Genomic DNA, 9,937 nt, shown 5'->3' with positions numbered 1-9,937 from the left:
GAGTGGCGTTTGATGTAATCAAAGTACCTTTCCGGTATAAGTGATTTACATGATCTCATGGTCATAAGGACTAGGTAACTATGTATCGAAAGCTTATAGCAAATAACTTAATGACGAGATCTTATGCTACGCTTAATTGGGTGTGTCCATTACATCATTCATACAATGATATAACCTTGTTATTAATAACATCCAATGTTCATGATTATGAAACTAATCATCCATTAATCAACAAGCTAGTTAAGAGGCATACTAGGGACTCTTTGTTTGTCTACATATCACACATGTACTAATGTTTCGGTTAATACAATTATAGCATGATATATAAACATTTATCATAAACATAAAGATATAAATAATAACCACTTTATTATTGCCTCTAGGGCATATCTCCTTCACGGTCAGGCCGGTTGGTCGGCCGGCCCCTTCTCTTCCTTTTTCCTTTTTATTTTTGCTTTCTCCTTTTCTTTAATAACTAATGCTCCCGAACTCCGATTCGAATGAAACCAGTTTTGTTTGGAAGATAACAACAAATGCTATCCAATAGAAATTGCAAACTCAAGAATCTGTAGGAGGAGATTTTATCATGAATATAAAAGGTAGAACCTTATATCATGAATAACCGGTAAAATCACCCAACCTCGAAAACGCAATAGAAGATGCATGCGAACTCCGTTTTCGATGAACTTGGGCTTGTTGTAAAGCTAGCAACAAGCACAATAATCTCACACAGAGAAATACCAAGAAGCAATAAGGATATGCAAAGTATGTAAAGGATGGAGCTCCCTAAGACGATGTGATCAAGTTACTCAATCGAAAGCCCCTCTTAATAGTGCGGCTATCTATCCTATAATCCGGTCTCCCATCAACCACCTCGAGACCGGTAAAAGGAAAACCTATCAAGGTCATACCTTTGCCTTGCGCATCCCGCTTGATCTTGATGATTACACTTCAAGCTCTACACAAGCCGGAATGCCTCACTTGATCAATGTTGCTTCGTGAAGACTCACAAATGCTCCCCCATACACTATGATGGGAAAGCTCCATTGATGCACATCTTCACATGTCCATTATCACCAAATGGACGGCAAGCTTCAAGCATGTGATCCACTCAAGATGCTCATCTTGAACTTGCCCAACTCAATCTTGTATCTTCTCATACTCACTTAAGATAGAGCATGGCTAATATCGAGTTCCTCCTAAGAACTCCATCTTCATTTCTTCTTCTTGATCATATCACATATGTATATTTAAATCGATGATCTTGATGCCAATACACAAGGTGTATCTTTATCTTCATGGCATCCATACTTGAATCCAACACATGGAATACAAGAAGTACCTATGGAATATTCCTTCATATAAACTCAATGAAAACATTAGTCCATAGGGGTTGTCATTGATTACCAAAACCACACATAGGGGCAATATACCCTTACAAGTTCCCTAGGCACCCCACCTCTTGCGGAAGCACTACCAGTTTCTACCTCTCCAACCAGATTTTATCTAGAGGCAAAGCTGGAGGCTACGATCTTCATCAAGTTGTCTCTATGCATCGTTATTGTGCCGAATCACACGATGACATCGTGACACTACACTAGTACGCGTGTATACCTCAGAACCATCATCTATTTTGAAATTGATATCGTCAATCTTGATGAGGAAAAAACTCTCGATGTTGGGAGGTATAACCTAGCATCGGGAGTCGGTGGACTTCATCATAAATGTCATCAACTCCATGGTGGTGACATGGTCGTCTAATGTTCTATAACATAACCTAGTTGCGTACACCTTGATAGTGATCTTGGTTACGATTTTTTCTTTTACATACCTCATTCCCCAAACACAGTTGACCTATTTCAGTCAGATTAAATCCAATGGATATCATCCCCTTAAGTGTCTGACCCTATAGATTCATGATCATTTTTACACGACTAGAGTTACTCCTCCAGTGTGTCCCACCATGGATTCGAGTCACCACTCGCTCCCATGACACTCATCCTGAAGTTAATAACTAGTAGCAGCTCCTAGCAGAGCATCATAAAGTCATCCAAACGAATCTTCACAATGTTTCATGTCGCATATCCTTTGCCTCACGATATACATTGTCAAGTTATAGGAGAGTGCTTGTTATCCTTTTAATAGCTCAACCTCTCGTCTTGATCTCATCATATAGATTCATTGGACTAACTCTTAGTCTAAGTAAATTCTTAACCGAGTTGCACTGTCATGCTTCCTGAATGAGATCACTAAGAGGGCCCAAAATAGTACTATCTTGCTGAGTAGAGGGAGAATTCCATCTCGGTCAACCGCACTACACAATTTGATTCCCGGCAAACCCTAGATCTACCTAATTTATAACTACCCAGTTACAGATTAGCGTTTGATAGAACATAAGTAAGTTAATACATAATTGGGGTCATGCTAGGACCTCAGATTTAGGACATGGAATGTGCATTGGTTGAGACTTGAGGCTAACAATGAAAACTTGCTCGTTGCGTCTCAAAGTGGGTTTGTCTGACTTGGTAAGCTCCTTTACCAAGATAGTACTATCAGATTGGCATCACTAGCCGCTGACTAGTTAAACCGAGTCATCAGTCGAGCCGTACACAAGTCAAGGATTTGTGTCCTCGTAACATTATCTACTAGGAACCATTAGAACAAGCCTCATACATTTTTCTCTCGATAAAGGGGGCTTTTATTACTACACCTGGCCTCTACATAACTGATGCACACAGTCGCTCCAAATCCATCATCTGAACACAGAAAAATGAAAAACAGACTCAATACAAGTAATCATCTAGGAAACTGTATCGCCGCCTAAGTGGTGGAGGTCCAACCCTGAGATTACGCTGCCACCCGTGTTGTGTAAAAAAAGTCCATCGCCGTGTCTCCAACCGTGTAGACACCTCCGTAAACAGGTCGCGTTCCTCCACACGATGTAGAGATGACCACGAACGGGGCAAAGGTTCCTCGGTAGATAACTTGCAAAAGAGTTCGGTTTTTATCATTAAAAGCCTTCTTGTCTCTACATAGCCAGAGCGACCAGATAACATCAAACACTCCGACCATGATAAGTATTTTAAACCTATGTGAAAGGACGAGATGTCACCTAGAGGGGGGTGAATAGGCGTTTTAAAAACTCTTACGGATTTGGCTTGTAAGAATGAGAAATTAAACTAACGTTTATTTTATAAACACAAACCCTAAATATGCTAGGCTCAACTAAGTGCAACAACAACAACTAGAACTAAGCAAGATAGGCACAATATATATATGAACAACAAGTGATAGTAAGATATAATAAATACTTCAAGCTTGATGGCTATCACAAGGGAAAGTAAACTCGGGTATAGAAATAACCGAGGCACGCGGAGATGAAGATGTATTCGCGTGTTCCCTTCCTTTGCAAGAAGGTACGTCACGTTTGGAGAGGTGGGGATCTCACGAAGGATTTCCCAACGCCACGAAGGCTCACCTTCTTCTTCGAGCCTATCCCACGAAGGAATAGCCTCTTTTCTTATGGTTAGCTTTTCCTCCACTCCGGAGATGGCAAGCTCCACAACCACTTCACAAGCTCCACGAAGGAGAAGCACGGGCTCCTTCACAACCTTCCACGAAGAGGTCACCGGGACACCAACCAAGCCAACTAGGAGGTCACCTCCAAGAGTAACAAGCTCACAGTCTCTCACTCGAACTAATCATGGTGGAGAGCTCAACACCTGCAATGATACAAAGTAAGAACACCAAAGGTGTTCAAATCCTTCACATTCAAATCCCACCAAAGTAACAAATGCTAGGATGGAATTAGAGAGGAAGAACAATGGAAGAAATCAACAAATGACTCTAAGATCTAGATCCTAAGAGTTCCCCTCACTTAGAGGAGGAATGGATTGGAGGAGGTTGTAGATCTAGATCTTCTCTTTCAGATCCCCCAAGAATATGCAAAAATCATAGGAGGGAGGGAGAGGAAACAAGCTCAAGAGGTTCAATAATGGTGGTCAAAAACGTGTTCACGAACCCTAAGAACAATGGGGAAGAATCCCTTTTATAGCCCCTCAAAAATATAACCATTTGGGCCAAAATCGAGCCTGAACCCGGCAGGTATCGGATTTTTCAGTATCCTACCCGGCATGCCGGGCCAGGTACCGGGCTGCCCGACAGCAGCACTCGGTCTGCCAAGCCACACGCCGAAAACGTGATAACTTTTGCACCTGGACTCCGATTATAATGATCTTGGGCTCGTTGGAATCACGACAATGAGCTCTAAAACATTATGCATAAAAACATCATAGTCCAACCATGGAGTAAGAAAAATAATATAAAAGGTTTGGCCTATCTATAAAACATCAAACCGGTAAAACCTTCAAACATGAAAACGCGATAGAAGATGCATGTGGATTCCATTTTCGATGAACTTGGGCTTGTTGAAAAGATAGCAACAAGTTTAGGAACCTCACATAGAGAAACACCAAGAAGCAACGCGATTTATGGAATGCAAAGCATGCAAAGGGTTGAGCTCCCTAAGACGATGTGATCAAGTTACCCAACCGAAAGCCCCTCTTGATAGTGCGGCTATCTATCCTATAACCCGGTCTCCCAACAACCACCTTGAACCGGTAAAAGGAAAACCTAGCAAGGTCATACCTTTGTCTTGCGCGTCCCGCTTGATCTTGATGATAACTTTTCAAGCTCCACTCAAACCAGAATGTCTCACTTGATCATTGTTGCTTCGTGAAGACTCACGAATGCTCCCCCATACACCATGATGGGAAAGCTCCATTGATGCACATCTTCACATGTCCATTATCACCAAATGGACGGCAAATCTTCAAGCATATGATCCTTTTGAGATGCTCATCTTGAACTTGCCCAACTCAACCATGATGACGATCACCACTTGATGTCATCCTCTCATGGGCTATATGAGATCTCACTTTTGATGCATTTCCATGGAAAGATACCTAACCCACATAGACAACACAGGGGCACATATATGATGGGTTAGTTCATGAAGCATAATTGATAAGGCTTACCATACCACATGACTTCTCGTGGCACAATCTTCATGCCTCATGTGTTGATCAAACTTGAATCTATTCTTCACTATTTGTATTGGTCAACCTTGTATCTTCTCATGCTCTAACATAATATCTTGAGGTGTATAAAGAACTCTTCATTTGTTTGCATGCTCTAAATCTTAGTCAACCATAGCTCAACATATGAGACTATCATGACACCGACTTAGAGCCATATATTGAATTCTTCACTTGGAATCAAGCACTCAAGATTTTGACCATCAATTGCTTAACACATAAGATAGAGCATGGCTAATATTGAGCTCCACATAAGAACTCCATATTTATTTCTTCTTCTTGATCATATCACATACATGTCTTCAAATTGATGATCTTGATGCCAATACTCAAGGTATATCTTTTATCTTCATGGCATAACACCTAAGCTAGAGCATTGCTAATATTGAGTTCCACATAATAACTCCATATTTATTTCTTCTTCTTGATCATATCACATATATGTCTTCAAATCCATGATCTCGATTCCAATACTCAAGATATATATTTATCTTCATGGCATCCATACTTGAATCCAACACATGGACTACAAGTATTACCTATGGAATATTCCTTCATATAAACTCAATGAAAACATTAGTTCATAGGGGTTGTCATTAATTACCAAAACCACACATAGGGGAAATATACCCTTACACTATGGTCCACCCCATTTTAGCCAATTGCCAAAGGCTTGTGCTTCTATAGACCCCCAAAATGGTTTCGTGGTATTTTTTAATCTCAGACATCCTACCTCTAGCCCCGAACATGTATCGTTTAATACAAGCAGTCCTTGTGTTTTCACTCAAAAAATGTTTCAGCCTCGGGGTTCTATGGATGCACAAGCCTTGCAAAGATATTGGCAACGCTATGTGGAGGGTATAAGGTAGAACCTATTTAGATGATTAACCATATATATCTTGCAAAATGGCATTGAAAGAATAGGTATTTTATTATCTCATCCTTATAACAAAAGACACACCTCTCGATGATACATATAGTTCTGCAATCACATTATATAGTTCCACAACCGAATCATACTTCAAAGATACATAGTATAATTGATGTTGTTTAAGGACAATTACATAACTTATGAATACATACGGATGGAAATATCATCATCACAAGGCTCACTGGGTTATTTGCGATTCCTTATCCGAACCAAAATGCATGGGCCACATGGGATTTAGGGACTCTAGAAAATTTAACCAAGCCTAGGATTATTGAAGAATCATTATTCTCTTTGTGGTAGGTTACTGAACGCCAAATATTACCCAAATAGTAATCTCCTTAACACAGTTTTCTACAGCGATGCCTTTGCAAGCTGGAAAGGATTGCAACATGGGCTAGAGCTTTTGAAAATAGTGCCATTTGGTATGTAGGAAATGTGAAAAATCTGTATGTGTTCACTTATGGGCGGGGTTTCTGATCGGGAAGGAATCAAGTGGAACTACCGCCTGAACTCTTGAGTCGAAGATGAAAAAGAGATGACAGTGTGGATGTGAGGAACACATATTGGTACAGGTCCCCATTGTACACGTTCGAATACACTGTGATGATGAGACTCTTGCGGCCTTGAGGGCGTCGCCGCGGACGATGATGCGAAGCCATTTATTGCCGCGCGGATCCACAAGGAGAATGATGTAGTTGTGGTAAGAAGCAAGGAATTGAGGTGGTAGGCGATCGGCCTTAGCGTAGCCACATTTACGGCTCACTGGTGTCTAGAGGGGAGAAGCTAATGGAAGGGGTTGTAGAAAATTTCCGCTTTGATAATTAGAGGCGGAATGTGTGGGAGGATGGTTGAACGGGAGGCCACAAGGAAGCGTCGGCATGGTCAGTAGGTCGAGGTCGAGGTGAAAGTGGAGAGGGAGCGGACACATGGTACAAGGTTGCCGAGGACATAGCTAATGTTGAATTGCTAATCACAAAGTACATCCAGGAGGTGATCCGAATCGGGTAGCTCTGACGATGCTAGCAGTGAAACAGTGATCTCATTCCGTCACTCTCATGTGTCGGCCAAGGTGGCACTAGATAGATTCACTCTAAAATTCATACTACCTATATTTCAAATTAAATGTTGCACTTTTTTCTAAAATAAGCAGATTTGCACACTAAAATGTGTCTAGATAATAGATCATAGCTGCGGTATTTAATTTGGAACGGAGAAAGTATATTATCCATTGGTGCCAGCATATACTAGTAGTACTATTGAACTATATCAGTTGGTCCATGGGAACGACCGCCGGTTAACTTAAACCGTGTGGAGTTTGGACACGGCCAAAAAACTCAGTAATACAAAAATGGATTTTAAAATTGAAGGGGAGAAAGGGAAAGGGAAAGATGACGGACATGACGTGCTTAATTAGTGGGCTAATTAGGAAGAGGGGCGATGATTCCGGCGCCGGACGAACGCCGATGCCTCGTCACAGAGTACGACCGCGCAGACGAGGCGAGCTCTTGGCTGTTAGCTATTCTCTCGCCGGTGCCCTGAATTAAGAACACTCGGTTAGCACTCGACTGTCGACTGAAAGTGAAACTTTGTTCATATCTTTCCTTCTTCTCTATATACAATGCGTGGGTGGGTGCACACCTACTTGGTCCACAGTTTTTCAACACTCGCTCAATTTCAAAAAGTGACAGCGACAAAATCTAGATTACAGAGACAAGCTTGGTTGATTGGGGATCGATGATTTTCAGGTCGCATCAGTTGATATTCACGCCAGCAACGGATCTCAATTGTACACTCCTTAGTAGAATAGGTGCAATTATTGCGTGATGGCTTCCAATCCATTGCAGGCCGGCTTTTTATACAGGAAGGGTGTGATTCTCAGATTCATTTTCTTTTCCCCAGCAGAAGTTGACTTGGGTAATAATAATAGTACCTCTAATGTTTTCTGATCAATTAAGCAAATGACGAGGGACATCAGAACATGCATTGTTTTCTTTGGCAAGCCAACGGGTCGATAAGATGAAAACCACCTTACTTGCATATATTGCAATTGCCAATTTATAGTATCACTTCTTGCTTTATACTTCTTGTCTTCTTTTTCTTCGGGGAAGTTCTTGCTTTCTACTTCAGGTTACTTAGTTGTATATATGTTTGCACTCCACTTGACAGCTTGCCTTTGTTTCAGGATGATTTTGGATAAATTTTCTACTACTTAAAGTGAGTTTAATACATTGGTCCTGCTTTCACCTGGAGTGGGTCGACCTGCAAGTTGGCAAGTTGCACAATGGCGCAATCGTCTAAGGAAAACCAACTGTCAATGCACCTGTCTGTATGATCTGGCAAAGGGCTACCCGTGCGTTTCGTGAGCAATACTCTTTTGACTCAATGGCCAATAGGTAGGTATACATGTATTTTTTGAATAGTTAATCATGCATTATTGGTACTCTATGCTTGTCTGAACATACGAGAAAATGATGGCTAAGTTTTAAAATGATGCACCATGATTGTCTGAACTCTGAATGTCACGGGCATATGCTAGATTTGACGAAGTCTCGAGTCCCAAAATTCTAGGTCAAAACTAAAACCAGGGACACAAAAATTGGCAATGTTGGATTACTTAGATGGATTTACACTTGCCAGTACAAAAAATGCAATTCTTTCATCTGAGCTCCATCTATATTATTTTCCTTGCTTCCTCTACAATGGTGTCATCAAATTTACAAGAAGCTGAAGAAGTTTCAGGATCGGCGCCCCAATTAAGCATGTCGATATTCAGAAACTAACTGTAAACCACGGAAGCATATTGAATTTGAATTGTAGTAGATGCTGAAGAGAATAGACCCTAGCTACCTAGGTAAGTAGCTCCTGAACGAACAGATCTTCGATCTGCTTCAGGCCTCCCGTAACTCCAGCACCACCTGAACGGATGCCTTCTCCTTCCTCCCGCTCTCGCTGCGGAGCAGACGCCGCACCGCGGCGATGAGCCGCTCGGCCGCAGCCGGCGACCTGCAGAAGAGCGCCTGGCAGAAGGCTGCGTGCCTCGCGATCGCAGCCTCAACCTCCACCGAGGCAGCCGCTGATCCTCCACCGGCGGCGGCGAGATCCTCGCCCACGGCGTCGCCGCAGAGGCCGCACAGCCACTGCCCCGCGAACCGCGCGCGCACGCCGGCCGCGTACGCGGCCGTGCACTCCTCCCTCAGCCCGCAGCACGCGCACGCCGCCCACTCCACCTCCGCGGCCGTCGCTGCCTCGATGGCCGGCGCCAAGTCTTGCACAACCGCCGCTGACATACTGTTGCGGTGGAAATGGAAAGTGGAAACCTCCCGGGCTCCCTCCTGTTTGGATCTTCAGAACTCTAAGTAAATCTCTAACTGAAGGCTTGGTCGATTCTTGTTGCTTTGCGTGTTTGGATGCGGGTGTTAGAGGAAGACGAAGAGGCGGTATTCGCCGCGAGCGAGGGGGAGGAGAAGGGGTGGTTGGTCGTCCATGGACGAAGATGAGGTGGAAGACATTGGAGGAGCTCGATCGGTTTTGGACTGATGGAGCAGCTTGCTCCGCGACGCGTCTTTTGTATACGACGATGGAGCTGGATGGAGACTGAGACGTGTAGTGCGGGTTAAAATGGCGGGAGGAGGGAGACGGGGCTGGGTTGAGGTGGTGGGCCCGCACGCAAATCATTGAAGTGCGAATCGCTTCGGATGTTCGATGAGGTAAGCTGGAAATGGGGTCGAATAGTCGAGCTGTCTACTCCCAGTTGTATGCCAGAAGGAGATATGCGTATCTGCATGCCTGATATTATTCATTCCAGAGTCTGATTAAAATTATAAGAGCCAACTTCAAGCAAACTGATAGAAGCTGAATAAGCTAGGCTTCCACAGCAAACGAAGCTACTACTCCGTAGACTTGGAAATGT

General features: G+C 43.0%; 1 protein-coding gene across 1 annotated transcript; it reads right to left on the bottom strand.

Annotated features, from left to right (window-relative positions):
• Positions 1-8,603: 8,603 nt before the first annotated feature.
• Positions 8,604-9,597, bottom strand: LOC124695852. The gene has a single exon (XM_047228661.1). The coding sequence runs from the start codon at positions 9,312-9,314 to the stop codon at positions 8,916-8,918; it is 399 nt and encodes a 132-aa protein (XP_047084617.1). The 5' UTR covers positions 9,315-9,597; the 3' UTR covers positions 8,604-8,915.
• Positions 9,598-9,937: the final 340 nt, after the last annotated feature.

Source organism: Lolium rigidum, chromosome 3, assembly GCF_022539505.1.
Source record: "Lolium rigidum isolate FL_2022 chromosome 3, APGP_CSIRO_Lrig_0.1, whole genome shotgun sequence".
Lineage (NCBI taxonomy): Eukaryota > Viridiplantae > Streptophyta > Magnoliopsida > Poales > Poaceae > Lolium > Lolium rigidum.
Note: the sequence above shows the minus strand (reverse complement) of the source record. Positions and strands in the feature narration are given on the sequence as shown.